This window comes from Camelus bactrianus, chromosome 9 (assembly GCF_048773025.1).
Source record: "Camelus bactrianus isolate YW-2024 breed Bactrian camel chromosome 9, ASM4877302v1, whole genome shotgun sequence".
Taxonomy (NCBI): domain Eukaryota; kingdom Metazoa; phylum Chordata; class Mammalia; order Artiodactyla; family Camelidae; genus Camelus; species Camelus bactrianus.
The window spans coordinates 41,026,585-41,048,592 of record NC_133547.1 but is presented as its reverse complement, the minus strand read 5'-3'; the positions used below and the strand labels follow the sequence as shown (position 1 = coordinate 41,048,592).

Genomic DNA, 22,008 nt, shown 5'->3' with positions numbered 1-22,008 from the left:
AAACACCAGCACCTTATTCCAAAGGGAGGGCAAACCCGGCACAGGATGCAACTCGATTTGTGGACTTAGCAGCACCCAAGCAGGAGGGTGTGGACCTGAAAGGCAAGGTCGGTTCCGCACGGACAGCGCCCCCAGCCCTCGGCCCGCCCAGCCTCGGCCGCCGAGATTCTCCTCTCCTCGCATAGCAGGCCCCGGGCTCTCGCGCTGGCGATTCGCCGCCTCAATCTCTCCATCCGCGGCCAGAGGGGCAGTCGCCCCTCGCCCTCCCCACATCCCCGCGCGCGAGGCTCCCCCGCGCGAGGCAGGGCTGCGTTCCCCCCGCGCGAGTCCATACACAGCTATATTCCAATACCCCACCCCGAGAGCGTGCAGCCCTCTCTCCACCCCTCGTGAAAGTCGTGTCCTCCGACACGTCCTTTACACCCTGGCCATATCCCCAAGACAAGAGCGAGCCCGGCAGCCTTACCCTGGCCCCCAAAAGCACACCCCTAGAAATAATACCTCCGACTCCAGCCGACTGGGTGACTCTGATCCGCGGCAGCACGTTCACGACACTTTCGCGATTGCCGTAAAGGGATACAGGGTCGGAACTGGTGGTGGCGGGAGCGCGCCTCTCCGGGCGGTGATCGCGCCCCGGGACCCGCCAGGCTGCTCGGGAGCGCGCCCCGGGCTCCGCCCATCTCAGTCCGGCCGGCAGGCTCCGGACCCGGCGGCCAGTACTGGCTGGGTCGTCCAAGCAAGGTAGGCCAAAAAAGGGGATGAGGACAGGCTCAGCTTCCACTAGGGCATGTGTGTCAGAGGATGGGATCGGGTGGGTCGGGGAGGCGGATGCTGCTGGGAGCCTTGACCTCCGTGGCGGGCGTGAGAGTCGCATGCGGGCTCGCCCTGCCTCCAGGGACTACCGTACGCGACGCGCGGGAGAGGGACCGGGTGCTGGCCGGAGCCGCGGGCGGGCTCCCCGGGACCCGGGATGGGGCGGGAGCGGGTGCAGGCTGGGCTCAGGTCTCTGCGCCTCACCTTTCCGTCCAGGTCCTTGGTCTTCCCCTATAAACCCCAGCCCGCATGCCCCTAGCCGGGCCAAGCTCCGCCTCCAGCATCATTTCCCAGCCCCAGGCAAAGCGTAGCCGAGATCTTCGTCCAAGAGCTTTGCGCCTCCGGAATAAAGCAGCGGTGGGTGTAAATAATTCCTTGGTTTTATTTCTTTTAAGCGGTTGCAAAGAACCTTCGCCCCAATTCCACAACAAACTGCGGTTGAGTATACGTTCCCTTTATCACTGCTGGGCTCAGATTCCTTGGTGTGGGGCGGAGGTGGGGGATGGCGGGGGCGGAAGGAAGATTTGAAATTGCGATCCGTGTGACCTTGTGTTTACGCGAAGCTCAAATCTGCTACACCCAATTGTATCGCGGGGTGCCCAACACAGAAAGATAAATGGCTCGTCCTTTGTGTCCTCAACCATGCTTACATTAGGATACGTTTGCGAAACGCTACATTTTTCCAGTTCCCCCAAAGTTAAATTTGTAAATCAGTACGCAAATACAGCTGTAATTTGCATTGCATTTTCGGATTCTCCACCGTTTCTCTCCCTATAACATTTGATCCAGTTTACAAAAAAGCGCCTTAATCTTCTAGACTTTAGTTTGTAACCATTACGAGAATATTACATTTGTTAGAAGGCCAAGTTACAGTTAAGAAAAATAACCATTTTCTATTATGCTTTGCTTTGGGCCTGATGATTCTATGTACCTCTAAAAGGAGCTTAGGGCTTTCTCTCTTCACTTGGACTATTTATTCTTATTGTTTCTAAGCAGTAACCACTTAGAGGAGACAGCATAAGAAATTCGTCTTTTTACCAGTGGCACTTCAATATTTGTGAAGTTTACAAATTGTAGCTGCAGTTCTGATTCATGGATCTTCAAGGAGAGCAGAGAAGATAGGTGAGAGATGCAAGAACATTTTGTTAAACACTCTCACTGGTATGTGAAGCTTATTCCTGCATATTTTCAAGTATCTTGAAAAGTTTCTTAAATTATAAACCATTAAAATTAATTTTGCCTGGTTGGCAGTTAGCCAGCGGTGCTTCCAGCTTTCCAGTGATAACAACGCATAGGTAAGTAGTCTGCCCCACCTAGTTGGTGCACTTAGGTTTCTCAGTAGTCATTAGCAAACTGGTAAACCATTTCAATCCCTGCTCCTTCTCTAAAATGTCAGTTCAGATAACCAGAACCCTAAAAGCTTAAGGAAATAGGAATCCAAAATGATTCATATATACTAAGAATTAAGTGTTGTCGTTCCCCATCCCTGTGGCTAGTGGTGGTTGTGCAGAATTGATACATCACCTATCATTTTTATATTATATGCCCACTCTGTTTTGTTGTAAGGAACAGCCTTCTGAGATGGCTACTTTCAGGATACCGTAACTCAGAGAAGCTGAGTAACTTGCCTGAAATCATACAGCTGGGACATGAAAAGCTAGAATTTGCACTTAGATAAATCTGACCTCACAGCTGTGTTCTTTCCATTGCATCACAGGGACTAGTCTGTGCTTTATTTTGCTTAATATTAAGTTATCAGCCTTCCCTCATTATTGTCTTTCCTTCTGTGTTTTTCATTTTATTTTATTCTTTTTGAGATAAGGGAAAAGTGTCTAATGGGAGAAAGAATAAGAAAATTGATACCTCAGGTTTAAAATATTAATTCTAGATGGTACAAATCATTATAAAATACATGAGTATCAACTATTTAAAGAAAAAATTAATAATGCTATAGAATAGTGTTCTGCCTACAGTGTTGGTGCATTGAATTGAAATTTTACATGTTTAAGAGCATCTGGGTCAAAACAACCTCTATTTTTTTGTATGTGGATTTCACGATTTTCAAAAGGTAAAGGTTTGGGCAGATTTTAAGACTGATATTTTGTGAACTTGTAAACAGGTAATTCATCTTTCACATTCTAAAAGAGGAACAAACATTTATTGACCACCTGTGAGAGTATCTTATGTATGTTATCTCATTTAGTTCTTGAAAGAAAACCTCTCTGAAGTGAGTATTATTTTAGCCCATAAACAGTAAATACTAAAAGCTACCAGTATCACCAGTGTGTTTAGGTTCTTTACTTGTGCCATGTCAGCAGCGTAATCCCTGCAGTAATTATCCGGCACAGCCCAACTTTTCTACGATAATGGAAGTGTTCTGTATTTTCACCATCTTAAATGGTAGCTACTTGACACCTGTGGCTTTTGAGCACTTGAAATGTGTCTAGTGCACCTGAGGAGCTGAAATTAAAATTTTTTTAATCAATTGAAATTTTAACTTCAACAGCCACATATGGCTAGTGGTGACTGTATTGGGCAGCGCAGCCTTGGCCAAAAATACCCGCATTTTCCAAAGGAGAAACTAATTCAGAAAAATTAATGATGCTTGCCTAAGTTCACACAGTTTTATTTTAAAAAAAGTTTTTGAGCAGAAAAACATTTTAGGAATGTTAATTTGGCAGTGCATATAGAATGGATGGAGGGGAAGAGAAAAAGCAGACCAAAAGAGTTGAGAATCTGACCTAAGTGGCTACACTGGTAGACTACAAGGAAGAATGGTTGCAAATGGCTGGAGGTAGAATTGTCATCACCTAGTGACAACATGTGTGGGCTTTGGAAGAGAGAACCTAAAGGTACTTTGAGGCCTTAGAATCTGGATGGCCTGGAAAAATGGTAACACATACAGATCTTCCTCCACCTTTGATGGGGTTACATCCCAATAAACCCATTGTAAGCTGAAAATATCCGAAGTCAATAATGCATTAATATGTATAACCTACTGAAATAGCATACGTAGCTTAACTTAACCTACCATAAACTTGCTGAAACACTTGTATTAGTCTGCAGTTGGGCAAAATCATCTAACACAAAGCCCATTTTATAATGAAGTATTGAATTCTCATGTAATTTATTGACTACTGTACTGAAAATGAAAAACAGAGTGCTTGTGTGGGTACAGATGGTGATAAGGGAATCGGCTGTTCACCCTGGGATGGTGTGGCTGACTGGGAGCTGTGGCTTGCTGCTGTTTCACAAGAGTATCACGCTGCACATCACGAGCCCAGGAAGAGATCAAAACTCGAAGTGTGATGTCTAATGAATGCTTATTGCTTTTGCACCATCATAAAGTGGAAAAATTTTTAAGTTGAACTATATCGTAAGTTGGGGGTGGCCGGTACTGTGTACTGAAATAGGAAAATCATAAACCTTTTGAGGGCTTAAAGGGATTTCATTTTGGCTGTTTGTTCATTAAAAAAAAAAACTTACTGAGTAATTTCTATGAGCAAGGCCCTCTTCTCTGCTTGGGTAGTAAAGTGGAGTCCCACATCAAGGATTTTATCCACATCAGACACCCTCCCAGATTTTTATACCATAAAAGATAATGAGCTGTAAGAGATGTGCAAATCAAGTGTTCTCAGAGGAAAGGGTGCCTAATTCCAGATTTGAAGGGATTAGGGAAGGTTGTGAGTAGAAGATGGTATTTCAGCTCCATTTTGAAGAGTAAGAAGGATTTGGACATGGCAAAAGCGATTAAAGGAGGAGGTTATGCTTCTAGCCATGGGTGGACAAAATGTTTTAAAAATCTCCTTTGCTAAAACACCCAAGTGCTGAATAAATTACAGTAGCCTCTTAAATGCATAGCAGTTCATGAAGGAAAGAAAGGGAAATTCCTAGGCCTAGAAAGTCAAAGAGAGCTGAAACCAGAGTGGTAAACCAGCAGTGCATCTCTTTGGGGGTGCTTTTGGCTAGCAGCAGAAATAAAGTACAATTAAGGATGAATGTGATAGGCTCCCCATGCTCCCCACCCAAAGCAGAGAGATGGAACTCATACCCCTTGACCTCCCACGCTTTCTCCTCCAAGGGGCACCATTCACGTGATAGTTTGTGTGGATGATGCCCGTGTGTCAGGGGATATCTTTTCTTCATAAAAAGTAAAATGTAGTTATTTTTACTTGAAATTGTGCAGCTCATGGCCTTGGAACCACCTCTCTCCAGTTCAGCCAGGACCCTCAAAAATCTGTACACTCAGTGAAAGGTGGGCTAGGAAGAATACTGCCTTCCCGACACAGGGGGGTCACAAAGAAATTTATTCATTTTCACCACAGCTCCAGGTGGGGAAATAAAGATAACCACATAAGAACTTGAAACTACAGGGTCTGGCATTACTCAGCTTCAAGGTTCAAATTTACATACCTAAGTGGTCTAAAAAAATAAGGAAGCCAAGAAATTAAAGTTGGCCCAGGTTAGTGATGTGCCACAGTGCCTGGCAAAAATACAGACCGACTCTCCCTGCAATGATTTATCCTTAATCTAAGCTGTTTAGAATACTCCCAGTTAAGATCATCCAGACAGGGGCTCATAGTCAAAAACCAAAAAAACACATGCGCAAGGGTTGGCAGAACCGACAAATATGAAACTAGACTCCTAAAGATTATAGATTCGAATTGATCAGAAACAAAATAACATTTAAAGAGATGAAAGGAGAGACGTGAAAGATTTTGGAAGTTATTCGAGATTTATAGAAATTGAGAATTATTATTCGGGAAACTTACACTAGAATATTAAGGACTGATCTGGGAAAGAACAGAAAAGAGGAGATTGTGATAATTCAGACAGGAAGTTACTCAAAGCAATATAATGGTGACTTCAGGGAGAAAGGAAAAGAAACTTATGTAGCACAAGTTAAATGTACATATTTAGCAACAAATCAGATGATCTGAGTAAGTGACAAGTACAAGTCAAAAGTGGCTGAGATGACATTACTTGGAAGGTCAGTCTGAGCTGAGGAAGCTGAGCACATTGGAGGATCTTGGAAATCAGAGTTGTAAGTTTTACAAAGCTCATGGGAAATACTAAATTTCAATCCATCAAACTGTAAGAAGATACTCCAAACATGAAATTATTTTCACGTGTGTTGGAGTAATTTCTTAATGTTTGGAAGTGCCTCTGTATTTTTCTTTTAATTTAATGTATGAAGATACACTAATGTTTTCTAATTCATATTATTGACCACTTACTACTTACCAACATCCAGACAAAACATCGTGGACAAAGGCGCGCCAGAAGGCATGACACATTTGAGGAATTTTGAAATTTTTGAACACATTTGGAAGAAATTTTCTGTGGCAACATAGCATAGTGATTGGTATTAGAATGGAACTGCCTGAGTTTGAATCATGTCTACTGCAGCCCTCTGACCTTGGGCAATTCTCATAACCTCTAAATTCTGTAGTGAGCAGTAAATGAGATCACATATTTAAGGTGCTTAGTAGCCTTGCTGACATATGGTAGTTTGCTTTTATAATGAGGATGAAGATGATAATAGCAAAATCAAATAACTGAGATCAAAGAAGTGGCCAGAGACGAATGTAGAAACGTCAATAGAGATTAGACAGTAAAAGGACCTTATAGACCATGTTAAGGAGGAAAGACAGCTTATAAGGGCCTAGGGGAGGCGCTCAGAGATTCTTCAAAGGAGAATAAAATGGTCAGATTGGTATTTCAGAATAAGAAGGCTCATTCCAATTTAAGAATGAAATCTAGATTGCCTGTGGTCCAGACTAGGAGAGGACCATTTAGGAAGTTTTTATAATCTAGTTGGGAAGTGATGGTGGTTTAGGTAGGGTACTGGCAGTGAAGATGGAGAGAAGGGTTAGATATGAAGAAATTTAGGAGGTGGAATAAACAGCCTTTGATGTACTTGATTATGCGTAGAAGGACAGGGGAGAAAAAATTTCTGGATACAAGAAGTGGGTGAATCTTGGTTCCATTTACTAAGAAATTGAAAGAGAGCCGGTGTTAGTAGATGGTGCTGGGCTGATCAGAAGTGAAGCAGCTGAGGGTGAGAAATGTACAAGGTTGTGGGACGGGGTGGCTGAAGTAGAATAGGTGACATACTCGTGAATAATCTTTCCTAATTTGTTTGTTTCTGCTTCAGAAGACCTGTTTGAGATGTGGTGGTTTCAGCAAGGCCTCAGTTTCCTTCCTTCAGCCCTTGTCATTTGGACAGCTGCTGCTTTCATATTTTCATACATCACTGCCATAGAACTCCACCACGTTGACCCTGTTTTGCCTTATATCAGGTTAGTGAAGTGTATTCTTATATAGAACATCGTCATGTCTCATTCGTATTTTAGCATTGAACCCAATATTTAATTTTAATATTTTAAAATTCAGATTTTATGTTTGATACTATAACAATAAAAGGAATGTAAAGAGGAAGTTTATTTGGCTCTTTCTGTGTGATGGAGAAATGTGGAGACAGAGGGCTAAGAATCAGTTAGTGAATTATGACACTTCAGTGCCTTGTCTTCCAAATAAGTATCTGAGGTCTCAGAAGATAGAATTGGAATTATTTTCCTCTTAAAATTAAAAAATTCTGGAACAATAATAATAATAATATTAAAAGATAGTGTTAATGACAAACACTTACTGATCTACTTACTGTATACAAGGCAATGTTCTAAGCATTCTTCAGGTCTTAAATAATTGAATTCTTACAACCACCTTTTGAGGTGGGAACTATGACCCCCATTTGATAGAGGAGGAAATGCAGTCCAGGGAGGTTGTCATTTGTCCAAGGGAACATGACTCAGTAATTGGGCAATTTGATTCTAGAGGCTATGCTCTTACTTTTTATAACATGTTACCTAGAACTTTCTGACACATTGAGTATTAAAATTTTATTGGTAATATTTTTGAAATTTCACAGCTACTAATGATGTAAGTATGGGTACTCAATCGTGTGTGCTATGTCCATAACCCTCTTTTTTTCCCAATTATAAAGGCAGTATGTGCTTATTATAACAAATTTTAAACAGTACTAGAGTGATCATAAAAATAAAAAGTGAAAGTCTCTTCCAACGTCCTCTCCAGTCCCTGCCCCTCCAAAGGTGCTTAATGGTTTGGTTGATTTCCTTCCACAGTTTAGCTTAAATCAGGACATTACATTCTGCATTTGTTGTTTCCACAGTGGTATGGTATGGCAGAAAGATCAACAAAAAATTGAGTCCCTTAGGATGATTTACAAAACCCAAAGTTATTTCAGAATTTAAGGTTTCAGTTCTAGGAATAATTTGACAAATAGTCACCACTGTTTATGACTGTGCTAGAGAGATACGTAACTTAAGGAACCAGTTCATTTTTTAGTAACTCTAAAACAACATACATATTCATGAGGGTCCTTCAGCATTTTTATTTCCTCTCAAAGAACTTGTCTGCTTTCATTTTTAAAGAGTTTTTGTCTTTGTTTTTGTATTTTAATGATTCTTAAAGCCAGTTTGTTTCATATTTTGTAATTCCCCTTATGGTGGAGTTTTCTGATTAAACACTACATGTTCATTATAAACAATCCAAAAAATACATTAAAAAATAATAATAAAAGTACATTAAAATGTAAAGAAGAAAGCTCTTTAAATTTTTTCAACTTTTATTTCTTTGGTTATTGCTTCTCTGTCTTATTTTCTCTATAATTTCTATTATATATATTTCCTATACCTCCTCATTAAAGAGCTTTTAATAATTTAAGAGACCACTGAGCTCTTCAGAGTTTCAGTTCTCTGATGATTTTGCATGTGATTTTCTGATAGAATCCTAGACACTTCCTTTTCTGTCTCTGTCCTTCTGCCTTTTTAAATTTTTTTGGTCATGAACTTAGTAGTTTTAACCCTGGGATCTTTCTCCAACATCCTAATATATTTCAATTCAGTGGTACTTATTTTTACTTCTCTTAGGCTCATTTCCTTCATCTGAAAAATGATTACGTTAGACAAAATACTCTGTAAAGTTCCTTTCAGTTCATAAACCCTATCTAAAAGGTTTAATTGTGATAGCCACAAGAAGACATAACCAAATGTAAATTCCACTTGGAAGACAATTCCACTGCAAGTGTGCTTTCGGTGTTCTAGTTGATTGAAGCAGTGAACACTGAAGAAAGGTTCATGAGACTAACCACTGGGGTATGAGAAGAAATTATTAAAACATCTATATTTTTTTTATTTCAAAATATTTAAACTTATGTTTAATATATGTATAATAATATAACAGAGAACATATATTGGTGATCAGACCATTTTTTTTCTGATGCTGTGTGATCAGAATAGCTTGATGACCGCTGATTGGGTTGAAGTGCTGTGCTGACGAGGTGATGGGCATGGCTGTTTCCACACACAGGCCAATTTGTCATTTTGTTCCAGAGCATATCTTGGACATGCATCTGACTACTTACTTATTGGGTAATTCAAAACAGGAGCATCAATTGGAATATGACTATTAAAGTTAAGGAGTTTTTTTCTGATTATAAGAATGGTAATTGTGTATTACTCTTTTTTTTTTTTTAAGTTTTTTGCAGGGAGAGGTAATTAGGTTTACTTACTTATTTTTTAATGGAGGTACTGGGGATTGAACCCAGGACCTTGTGCGTACATGCTAGGCATGCACTCTACCAATGAGCTATACCATCCCCCTTTGTATATTATTCTTGAAAACTTGAAATGTAGGAGGAACAACAACAACAAACATAACCCCCACTCCCTGAAAATGATCAAAGAGTATCAAACTCTTTTGTATCTGAAGATACATTTTTGAGTGGGAAGGAGCAATCCTTAGAATTCATATTTGATACTTTACTTTTCCTAAACCTTATCCAAATGTTAATCAAATCTTACTAATTCCATACTGGATGTGACTTTCCCATTTCTCTTTTATTTCTTTCCTATAGTACTTCAGTTTGAGACCAAAGACTTTGTCTTTTTAATCTTTACAGTCGTTTGGGGAAAGGGGAAGGAACTAGCCAACATTTAATGGGTGTCTCCAGCATGCCTATTGCTGTGCTAGATACTTTGCATGTATTACCACAGTTTCATTTCCTCAAGTTGACCCAGTGAGGCTGGGAGGAAATTGATAGCCCCATTTCACAGACAGGGCACAAGGTTTCACAGTTAGTAAATGGTGGGTTGTTGATCGGGATCTGTGTAGTCCACCCTGCGCTGAAAGACAGACATGTAAACAGACATACTGCAATACAGTGTGATACGGGATTTTGATGGGAGTCTGGACTGAATGCTCTTTGCATCAGCCTGCTGCTAGAGGGGTTGGCCAAGGCTGTAGAGAGGAGGGAACTCAAAACTGGTCTTGAATGGAAGCTCCAGGAGTGTAAGGGCTTTGTCTATTTTATTTACCACTGTATTCCTGTCCCTAAAGTGCTGTCCCACACGGTAGGTGCTTGGTAAATAATCAGGAAATGATCAGGTGTTAATTGAATGTAGGCAGAGTCAACAACAGATGTCAAAAGACCGAGTCATGAAAGATCTTGTGGTGTTTCGGGAATATTCAGGTGAGACAGAAACATATTGCCTGACTGATCTATGTCAATAACACAGCCTTAACATGCCTGGGATAGCTCTTTTATCAATTTATATTGACTTCTGTTATGTGAAGAAGAAATAATCTTAAGTGATACATGAACGAGGCAAATATTGTGAGCTCAAATTATGTTTTCATAAAATCACGTTAAGAGTTGAGCTCATGAATTTATGAGAAGGTAAAGGATTTGAAGTAACCTCTATTGTTTCCTATCCCTTAGAAGAAATACATGTGTATATCTAATATGAGCAATTAGCACACCTTCTTTTTTTTCTTTCAGTGACACTGGTACAGTAGCTCCAGAAAAATGCTTGTTCGGGGCAATGTTAAATATCGCCGCAGTTTTATGTAAGTGATGAGAGTGGTTTTAATAGTCAAAATTAGTAGCTGAATTGAGCTTTTCTTGTTTCAACACTATCGTGTTACTTGTGTTACTTTCTAGGTATAATTGAAGAAATGTTGTTATTGATCACAGATATGTTTCTTTAAAAAAATTCTAGAAATGCTAAATTCTGGAAATCTTTTAAAATATATATATAGGGCTCTTTGACCACTCATCCAAATAGAAGTTGTAAAATATAACCAAATATTCGTTGAGGCCTTAAGTGGATTTCTTTAGCAGCCTATAGAAGACTGTAAACAGGCTGACCGCAACTATCCCCAATGAAAATTTTTTAAGGTAAACAATTTAGAAGTATAAGAATAGCTATGGAACCATGTTTTGATTTTTGAGCGGTATTCTAATGCCAAAGAAATGGAGCTCTGCTACAATATTTTGCATTCATTTTCATTATTTACTTTTGAACCAGTTTTTTTCTATTAATGGTTTACTAAAATACTGCTTTTTCCATCTATCGTGATTGTTTTAAATATTTTCATTTTGTCCCTGTGATGTTTATTATTTGCTCAGATCAAACACTGAAGATAAAAAAATGATTCAATGTATAAAAGTTCATCTTATGACTAACGTTTTTAAAAATATATCTACAAAAGCGTATCTGTGTTACATTTCTACACTTCTGAGTTCTTTGGCATTATTTTTGCAATAGAAGGTTTGATTTGGCCCTTTCTTAACTAACAAGGACAGTCAAATGGGTTTTTTTTTTTTCTTTTTTCTTAACTGCTATATCTGATTGAGCCAAGTTGTAGTAATTTGACATAAAAGGAAAAGAAAGTGAGGCAAATAATTTTTTGGTGTTTTTCTGCCTATGTCCATTTTATCCATATTCTAGGACAAATTGCTTTAGACTTTAGTACTAATTATATAGAATATTTTGTTTTTTATATAACATTTACTATTAGAGATTTTTCAGAAAGTGTCAGACTTATCTCTTAAATTTTTCCTAACTTATTTTTAATATGAGGCCTGTGGGAGGCAAACGACTTGCTCGGTCACACAGACATATCAATAGATTCATAATGCAGCCTTAAGAGTACTTAGAAATCTACAGCTGTTACTTAGTTACTTACTACTTTGCTGTTTTCTCATTCTGTCTTCCCAGGCGTTGCTACCATTTATGTTCGTTATAAGCAAGTTCATGCTCTGAATCCTGAAGAGAGTTGTATCATCAAATTAAACAAGGCTGGCCTTGTACTTGGATTACTGAGTTGTTTAGGACTTTCTGTTGTGGCAAACTTCCAGGTTTGTGTTTTAGCCCAGCATAGGTATTTTCCTGAAACACATAAAAATCCACGTTAAAAAAAGAAAAGCTGACGCATTCGGTTACATGCTGTCATTGTTTCTTTGCCTTAACAAAATGGAATCCACTGCCTTTAAATTATTTGACCCTCTTAGAAATTAGAGAAATTGATTCTCAGTAATCTCCTGAACAAATATAAATTATTCTGATTTTTAAAATATCCCCAGGACTCATTACTTGGTAGATTCTTTATTACTACTTAGTTGGAGATTATCCCAAGACAGAGAAAATTGATATCAATTGTAAGTGACACAATTATAGATTTCAACATTTTTTAAATATGCCTAACAGGTTGTACTTAATCTACCTATTTTATATTCTTGTTTAGATGTTCCCATTGATTGCTTGTGTTCCTAGGTACCCAGCCCCTTATATGAGGAAGTAAAAGGAGGCTCTATAGCTCTTCCAGCCTTTTCTCAGGGAATTCTTAATGTTAAAGTGGCAGTCAGCCTTCACCAAATATTTGCAAACTCTCCACATTCCTTTTTATTGACGTTCTTTCAGAGGAGTCTTTGGTAATACCAGCTGCATCCTGGGCATATGGTGCTTTTTGATTAATCCCTGCCGTCTTTAAAGTTTCAATTTAGAGATTTGGTAACCTGCTTACACACCTAATAACCATTCAGACATACAAACACACACTCGTCATATAAATACACATATAAAGGCATATTCCATCTCTCTTATTTAGAGTTCTCCTTTCTTAAATGCTTCTGATTGGCTCTCCTATTTTTCAGTGTTTTGGTAATGGTTAATACTCGTAAATGCTATAAATATAACCCAAGTGGGTACCAGGGTAATGCTTGCTGCTCTAACGAAGTCCAGAATTTCAGTGTCTTAACACAATTGATGTTTATTTCTTATATAAGTGGATCCAGTGAAGGTATTTTTGGTTGATAGATGGCTTTCCTCCCACAGTGGTTTAAGGTCCAGATGCTATCCATCTGCGGGTCCTGCCGTTCCCTAAGACCCTGTTATCTTCTGCATCTGTCTGCCTTAAACAGTCAAAGAGAACATGCAGAAATCACACCTGCTTCTTAAAAACCTTGACCTGGCAGTGACTCATATCATTCCACTGACATTCATTTCCTAGGTGCAGGAGGGGCTGGGGAATGTAGTCTATGGATCGTGATTCTAGTTATCCCTTGATCAGTTGATCAATTTAACAATATCTCTCATCACTGTGTGGTAAAAATGGATCCCTAAGTGACCTCCACATTTAACTACTTCTATTAGTAACTGGTATTTGTTCACAACCCAGTAAATTCCAGTGGCAGGTCCAAATAGCATCATGCAAGCTGCCTTTCTACCTTTATTTCATTGACCTACTAAAACAGTTTGCATTCATAGGCATTCTTCGTTTTGTTTTCAGCTTTCGTTTTAATTTACCTCCATCACAAGAGTGCCGTTGATCTTGTAGTTTTGAATCAAATTAGTTTTTTTTCTCTGGGTAACATCTGTTTTCATGCAGCTTTGGACCTGTTGAATGTGCTCTATATCTGTCACTGATGGCTTCATTGCTGGACCATCTTTATAAGCAGACCCTGTAATAGTACCCAGATGTCAAACCGTTCCCCTTCCTTTCTAATGTAAACTTCCACTGCTTATTTAAAGGGGTGAGTGCATTGCCTCTTTCTCCTCTTTCCATTTCTATTTTGCAGAGACAAACTGGTTGATTCAAATAGGAAAAATGGTACACAAACCACGTCTGTAAATGGCTTACAGTTAGAGAGCTTAACTTAGAAGAGAGGCAAGTGCTTTGTTTTAAAGTAGGGACTTGCTGGCTTTATGTCTTAAATATTTCTTGAAAGCATCTGCTTCTCTCTACCATCTCCTTTTCAGCCAAGTTAGATTTCATCATCTCTCATCTGGATTACTGCCGTGGCCTTCATAGTAGTTCCTCTGCTTTTACTGTTACATCCCTTTAATTTAATATGGCATCCAAAGTAATGTTTTGGAAATATATCTACTCCTCATTCTTCTTCCTTGTACGCCTGCTTAAAGCTCACAGGTCCAAGGTTGCATGAGGAGAGATATCATTTAAGAGAGGCAAAATGATTCGTTCAACTGCCAAACTGCTTAATTAACTTAAAGGTCTTTTAGAATCTGGCTGCTGTCTACCTCTCCAACCTCGTTCTGCATCATTCCCCTCCTGTATCTCCATTGTCCATAACATAGGCGTTTCTGTGTTCCTTATGTAAGACAAGTTTATTTAACTCTTATTTCGTATATTGTTTCTTTGATTGCACGTTCCACAACACCAAGCCTAAATAGAAGTTGGCAGACTATACTTCCTGAGGGAAGTCTTTTTTTGTCAATGACTTCCTCCTATATACTTCAAGTTTTCTTCCTTGGTGATCTGCAAGACTCTAAAAACTAATTTTTCTTAACACTTCTTATAGTCTAATTTTATATCTGTAGGTTTTTTAAAAATTTATTTAAGAATTTTGTAGTTCATATGTTTCTCCATCAATTACAGCACAGTGGTTTTGTTCACCATTGAATATTGAGCACCTAACATAGCACTTAGTACAAGCATGCTCCCATACTAAGTATTTAGTACCTTTGTGAGAGAGGCTAAGGGAATTAAGCAGGATGGGTGAAAAATTCTCTTGAGATTACCGTGATTGTATTTAAAGAGACCTAATAATTATCATACGGCATTTAAAAACTGACTTAAAAGATACAGGTTTAATTTCTTTGAAGACAAATGTGTATAAAAATATATAGCAGAGCAAAAATGTGTCCTCAGTGCCTAGGAATTTTTCCTTTCCTAGTGTCAACTGAAATAAAAATGCACAACATGAGAGATGTGAGTTTCAGTGTTATTTGGGGACTTACTGTGAACTATAGCCTGGGAGGCAGCCTCTGAGATAGCGCTGAGGACGTGCTCCAGAGAGATAAGGGGGGAGGTCAGTGTGTACGTGATTTTAGAGAACAGGTTTGTGCAATCAAACACATCTCAGTAGAAGGTTGCTGCAAAGTCATGAGGCACAGACATCTTACTTAATGATTTTAGCCGTTTTTCTAAATACTGGAAGATGTAAGAAACTGGTTTCATAAAATTATCTCCTAAAAATATCTAACTGTCTGAAGGCCTGTTCTGCCAGTTTTTCCAGAGCACAGAGGGCCTCATTCCTGATCTCCACCCTGAACTCCTTTCAGGGAGCACTGCAGGTCAGCAGCCCCAGTGGCTGGTGACTCAGTCCTTGTAGAGCCAGTTGACAAGTGACATTCTTTAGTTGGCACCAGGAAATTTATCCTTGTCAAGGAAATGTGGAAGGGATGATTAGGCAGAAATCTATGTTAATTTTCTAGGGCTGTCATAACAAAAATACCACAATTTGGGTGTCTTAAAATAACAAAAATTTATTCTCTCAAAGTTCAGGAGGCCAGCAATCTGAAGTCAAAGTATTGGTAGGGTTGGTTCTCTTTTGGGGAATCAGAGGGAGAATATTCCATGCCTGTTCCCTAGCTTCCAGTAATCCTTGGCATTTCTTGGCCTGTGGCAGCAGAACTCTGTTGTCATATGGCATTCTCCCTCCCTAGAAAATTTATCCTCAAGGAGACTATGGAAGGGGTAAGAATAAGCAGAAGATTAGTTCTTAAGTTTCATTAACTGCTTTTAGGTAAAGATTACAAACCACTCAATATGTAATTTATAAGTTCTATAGCAAACATTTGGCCCTGACCTCACATATCTCTGTAATTTGTTTGTCTTCATCAAAGAGTAAGTTTTTGTCTTTTGTTTTGTTGAAGGATGTATTTTTAAGGAGGATAAAAGAATGACTTGTGTACATAGGTCAAAAGTTTTATTTAATTTACTAATTAATGACAGAAATAGTGGGTACTACAAACCAGTTCAAAAGAGAAGTCAAAGTAGCACACACTTATGGTCAGATAAGGAATGCTCAAACAAATTTATAAATAGATGCAAAACTAGCAAAACTGATTATTATTCACAGAGTGATAATCAATTGCATTTAGTCTGACACTGTGCATTTCTAGTCATATGAATTATTTGCATTCCTATGCATTTTCAATAAGTTAACTTCTGTCTCCACACATAACATCTCTGTCTCTATACATAACATCTATCATTACTCAGCTTTTCTCTGCAAAATAGCCCTAACAAAGCCAAGTAAAATTCACGTATCTATAGACCCATTCCCAGAGGCTCTAGCATTCCATTGAAAGGATAACCTCTTGCCCATTTCAAGATCTTCTGCTGTTTCCCTAGTCTCTAAAATGACAAAGTTGACTCGGTTAAGCAAAAGTACGGCCAGTTGAAACCACTTTTATATACCTCTGTTTTGATTATAAAAATTCAAAAGTAGATGCCCTCCATCCTTTATTATTCTTTTTAGCTACATGATTTTGTTGATAGAACTGTGTGCTGATCACAGGTGGGCACTGATCAGGGTATATCTGTGTTTAGCTTCATCAATATATGTGAGAATATTTTTAAGGAGAAAAATCTACCCATATGTCTGCTCTTAACCCTAAAATAGTCAATTTCATTTTTGCCTCTATTTCCACAGCCTTTATCCATATATATATATATATATATATATATATATATAGATAAATTCATATGAACCAAGAAGATATTACCATTTTACATTATGTTTTATGGGTGCTGAATTTTTTTTTCCTTTGTTACTCAAAGTGGTAATAACGATACATTTTTTTCCCTTTCCAAAGCTCATAACATTACCAGTTAAAACACCCCGTACCATATTGAAGTAGCCCTTTTTATCTCCGAAAGGAAACCAATACCTTTTAAAAATAATTTGTTATCTTTTCTTCTTTATATTAGAAACTTCTTACACCTTCAACTAAAAAAAGTGGACTCTGTTTGTGAATTAGCACAGTTGATTGTAGATGGAGGGAACCAACACTAACCTAACCTCTCTTCTCCTATTGCCTTAGTCATACCCTCTTTACCAAGGGCTGTACAGCACTTTCTCAACCGAATGGCATACAGATAGCATCAGTTTAAAAAAACTAGAGAGTTCACCAAAGGCCTCTGATAGTAGAATTTTTAGAGAGCTACTGTCCTCACTTTTAAACAGAGGGTATATGTAGTAAAATGTAACTGGATTCCAATAAAGGTAAGGTGAAGGAGAAAAAAAAATTACAAATTATGGTAATCCCTTACAGTATAATTTATTAAGACCAATCAAATCAGAGGCAAGGGGAGATGTTTTAATTTCTTGAGCTTTTAAGTTGCATTTAGATTTTAATTAGATTTAAGCTGAAACTCTCTACCCCTTGCATTCCCAACTATCCTAGTCCTCTTTATCTTGTTCTATTCCTTCTATGCTCCATAACCACCATCTAACTTATTATGGAATTTATGTATTTCTGAAGTTTATTATTTACTATTTGTGTTCCTTCACTTGAACGTAAATGTTAACAGCCAGATTTTTGTCTGTGTTGTTTACTAATATTTCTGTGTGCTTAGAACAGTAGTTTGATGCATAAGAAACCCACAAATAAACATATTATTAAATGAGCAAATGAATAATCACTATCATGTTTTCAGTAGTGGCACAAATGCATGAAATAATTTGGATTACTGTAATCCTCAGGTTTACGCTGAGTCCTGTGAGAGAATATTACTTCGGGAAGTAGTCTGTAGACGCTACAGAACTATTCCACTTAGTGAATGTTCTGTTGAAATCGCTGGGCTTGGGGTTTTAGATATAGTTTTGGCAATGTGTTTTGAGATTCTTTTATTTACTGATTTCTTCCTTCTACCTCTCAGAAAACCACCTTTTTTGCTGTACATGTATGTGGAGCTGTGCTCACCTTTGGCATGGGCTCATTATATATGTTTGTTCAGACCATCCTTTCCTACCAAATGCAGCCCAAAATTCACGGCAAACAGATCTTCTGGATCAGGCTCCTGTTGGTTATCTGGTGTGGAGTAAGTGCACTTAGCAGTATCCTTTACTGTAAAATGTGGCTACACTTGGAAAGGAATCAAGTAACAGAATTTAAGTGAACACTGTTGGCATATCATAAGCAGACCTTTTTTGGGGGTGAGATTGTTGGGTTAGTAAACCCTAAATTAAAGAATTGGAAGCATGAAATCCAAGTTTTACATAGGACCTAATAACTAAACTAAGAACAAGGATAATGTTTAGCCTGATCATACTCCCTTCAGGGATAGGAAGGATGAGTTAAGGCCCTCCCTGAGAACAATTATGTAGCAAAACCTTATGATAGAACTGCTGATTTATTGAGCAAAGAGGGATAGACGGTGCAAACCATTTCATAGTAATCTTCTGGGCATGTTTTAAACTTTACTACTGCCGTGTAACTTGAAGTCTTTAAGAAAATGGGTTTGGACCTTGGAAACATGTATGTGTAATCCTTTTAGACCTTTAAAGTGATTTTGGTTTTGAATCTAATTTAAACTTACAGGTCTCCTCTGAGATTCTTCCTTGACTTACTTTTTTTATAGTGCTGACTTGCTCATCCCTTCTGTACACTGGGAGTTTTGGCGCTGATATAGTACAGAAACTGCATTGGAACCCTGAGGACAAAGTAAGAACTGACAGTCTATAAAACTTAGTTTTATATTAAAGATTTTCATTGCTTTTGATGTGCTTTTCATTACATTACTAATAATGAAAGTAGAATAATTATTAATGTATAGGACTATTTTCTATAAAGGATAGAGTTTATGTAGAACCATCCATTTTTCTCCAGTCACTTTGTGATCCTTGGACATTTTCAAGACATAAAGAGAGTTGTGATGGCAGAGTCTTATCAGAAATTGATTCCTCTAAATATGGTTATAGTATACCATATACCCCACTGAAATCTTTTATTCGTAGAATACTTGTTTTCTGAATTGAAAGCAAAAATTTCTTTTCCCATTTTTTGTTATCTGTAAGTTTATTATTATGGACTTTGCATTTGGGTTCCAATGTAGTGGATATCTGACTAGAGATAGCATTTTTGATCCTGAGAACAAGACAAGAGGGACATATACTTAAATAGGCAATAAAATGAGTTTATCTGTTTTCACAAACCACTCAGTTGGCATTTTATTTTAAATTATTTTTAAAGAGTCAGTCGTAAATAGGACATGTTTGTGAGAGTGATTGAGCAAAATAATTTACTAGATTCTCCTAATTATAATTAATCTATATATTATTCAATGTTCAAAAAACACCACTAAGTTTATTCTGAGCATTGTTTACTTAAAATTTTTTTTTAGTGGCATTAATGACTCGTAGCTTTGGGAAAGGCAGTAACTTCTTGATTCTAGAGTAGAAGTTCCTGTTCTTAGTTATTCAAGTGAAAATTTTATTTGCTGTAGATGAAACTATGATGGATCATTTAGGAGGACTTTTCTAATGTCTACCTTTAAATCTAGAGATAGGTTAAATAAATCAGGGGTTGATATTCAGAACACAGGTTGGTTTATAAATATTATAGGTTTTTTATCTGAGAGAAATTATAGATCATTTGAATGAAATTTCACAGAACTACTCCTTTTTTGTTGTTGTCGCTTAAGGGTTATGTGCTTCACATGATCACTACAGCAGCAGAATGGTCTATGTCATTTTCCTTCTTTGGTTTTTTCCTGACTTATATCCGTGATTTTCAGGTAAGAAGACATGGAATTAAATTTATGCAATTAAACCTCCTTTGGGTGGAATAAGAAAGCTTTCTAGAAGCAAGTCTCTGGCGTTTTTGAAAATTAACTTCATAAGCAGTGATGCCAGAAGAGGACCTTCTGTGTTTGGAGAAATAGTGTTTTGCCAGCAATGTCCAGCCTTATAAAACAATTTGCAAAAATTCTTTCAGAGAGTTTTTATTAACTCTGCCTACATTTACGTAGGCCATCCTCAACGTTTAGTTTTACGCATTCTCCGTAGAAACCAAAGAAAATTAAGGAACTTCTGAGTAGAGAAGCTTGTTTTTCCCAACTCTGTTGGTACTACAGATGATACTGTTGGCAGTACAACAGCTGTCTCACTCTTGTTACTCATTAGAATAGATTTACATTCCTAGTCCCAAAAGATGTTCCTCCGAATGTATTAAAAATGTGATCTGCCTTTAAGGAGCAAACTTCTATGTGTAACTTTCTTTTCTCTTCCAGAAAATTTCTTTACGAGTGGAAGCCAATTTGCACGGATTAACCCTCTATGACACTGCTCCTTGCCCTGTTAACAATGAACGAACACGGCTACTTGCCAGAGATTTATGATGAAAGGACAAAATATTTCTGTGGTGATTATGATTCTCAGGGACTGGGGAAATATTCATGAAGGTTACTTACTCTGCTCTGAAATTTTCAACCAGTTAATCAAGGCTGACGATGTCGAAGAATACTGATAATCAAGACCCATGAATTAAGCCATTTGATATTATAAAGGATATCTTCAAGAGGACCACATAAAAACATGATGCCTATAGTTTTTTTTAATCCCAGAAAATAAAACCAAAGGACTACAACATTGTAGCTTTTTTCTACTTTTTTAAAAAGAAACAAGCAGAAGTGCACCAAGCAGTCTGCAAAATCCAACTTTTCACATTTTTTAAGGCATTATAAAGGACGTTTTGTTTAGAGTACTTATATGAGAGACATTTTTCAGGACCCCAAATAATCAGCATTGCTCAACAGCTCTTTTTTCATTGGATTTTGAAGTAGTAGTTTTACCATATTAATACATTTCTTACCATCTTCATAAAATTTTTTTTCTTCTGGAATCCAGTTTTAAAGGGAAGCAGACCTGAATTCATGTGAGCACCATCATTGCTTAAGCTTTGCACAAGAGAGCCTGGAGGTATTGAATTGATTACTGCCATGAGGCCAGACACTATGCTAACTGGTCTGTCACAGTGCTTGCAATAGTTTCATGAAGATTAGTGTCTGATACTAGATTTTAATTACTAATGAATAAGGAAAGTAGCTATCAGTAAATATACTCCAATTGTGTTTTGTGTAGAAGTGTTTAGTGGGTTCCTTCACAAGGCTGAGAAGTTTGTGAATAACAGCAGGTATGATTAATATAAAATAAAAATCACCTCAAACTGCAGTCAAGACCTTCTTAAGATTTTCATTTATAGCCAATTATAATTACTTGTAAAAGTAGCATTGAACTGGAAAATGAGCCTTTTTGAGGGGAGCTGGTCTTTGTAGGACCCAAATTCTAAAGAACAAAATCAACAATCCAGAAAAACGAGGTACAAGATAATTGTGATACATGCATCCACCAGCACAACGTTCTCTCTTTTCCTCTGGCCATAAAAGTGATTGGATAGCTTCTGCTTGGATCCCTACCTGTGCAGATAAAGAATGGTTTACAGATCCCAGATAAAATTCAGAAGAAGAAAATGCTCATCTGGAAGGTGCCTTTGATGAACTGATTTGCAAAAGGATCTCTGAAGAAGATTAACAAGGCTTATCTTTTTAGAAGAAATGGTTCCATAGTCAGAATAACAGACAGAACAGGTTTGAAGTGTAAGAGGTAGCAGTTCAAGAGAAATGATTATATGATGGAACCATAGATGTCAGTTATGAAAAGGATGCTAGTTACAGAATTCTATAAATATTTCTGAAGACTTCTGGTCTAGTTTTACAGAAAATGGAATAAAATACTTTTTAAGCTGTATCAAGCAACAGTGAACATGGGAGACATTTCAGTAAACATTGATTGAAATCGTATCATTAGGAAAAAAACTCAGTATGAACCATAAAATTTTTTTATCATGCCTCTGAAAACCATGGTGCAGCCACATCTGGGAAACAAAATCCAGTCCTGATTGCTATACATCAAGGAAACTAATTCAAGTTGTCAAGGACTACAGTGTGGTGAGAGGGAAAATGATAGAATCAAAGTTTATAAAGTTATAAATTATATGTGGGGAAGAGCATGGACTTGTACAT

At 37.8% G+C, this 22,008-nt stretch overlaps 2 protein-coding genes across 9 annotated transcripts in view; one reads left to right on the top strand and one right to left on the bottom strand.

Annotated features, from left to right (window-relative positions):
* The window catches only part of CEPT1 (choline/ethanolamine phosphotransferase 1), a 36,051-nt gene extending 34,941 nt beyond the window's left edge, over positions 1-1,110 (bottom strand). For 2 of the 4 annotated variants that reach the window (XM_074370148.1, XM_010948290.3), the window contains exon 1: positions 502-638. The gene's annotated coding sequence lies outside the window, so the exon portion shown is untranslated. Of the gene's footprint in view, positions 1-466; positions 639-1,017 lie in introns of those variants that run through there. The other 2 variants (XM_074370146.1, XM_010948291.3) reach the window with 2 other exon arrangements.
* On the top strand, positions 607-21,157 carry DRAM2 (DNA damage regulated autophagy modulator 2). Of its 5 annotated transcripts, none has more exons than XM_010948288.3 (9): positions 1,031-1,170; positions 1,810-1,935; positions 6,974-7,115; positions 10,676-10,743; positions 11,898-12,037; positions 17,866-18,043; positions 18,568-18,650; positions 19,630-19,722; positions 20,218-21,157. In XM_010948288.3, exons 3-9 carry the CDS (start codon positions 6,985-6,987, stop codon positions 20,323-20,325), a joined length of 801 nt encoding a protein of 266 aa, XP_010946590.1. In that variant the 5' UTR covers positions 1,031-1,170; positions 1,810-1,935; positions 6,974-6,984; the 3' UTR covers positions 20,326-21,157. The 5 variants fall into 5 exon arrangements, with proteins under 5 accessions (XP_074226250.1, XP_010946590.1, XP_045367612.1 ...); XM_045511656.2 differs by having other exon boundaries at positions 6,971-7,115; XM_074370149.1 differs by lacking the exons at positions 1,031-1,170; positions 1,810-1,935 and adding an exon at positions 607-741 and having other exon boundaries at positions 6,971-7,115.
* Positions 21,158-22,008: the final 851 nt, after the last annotated feature.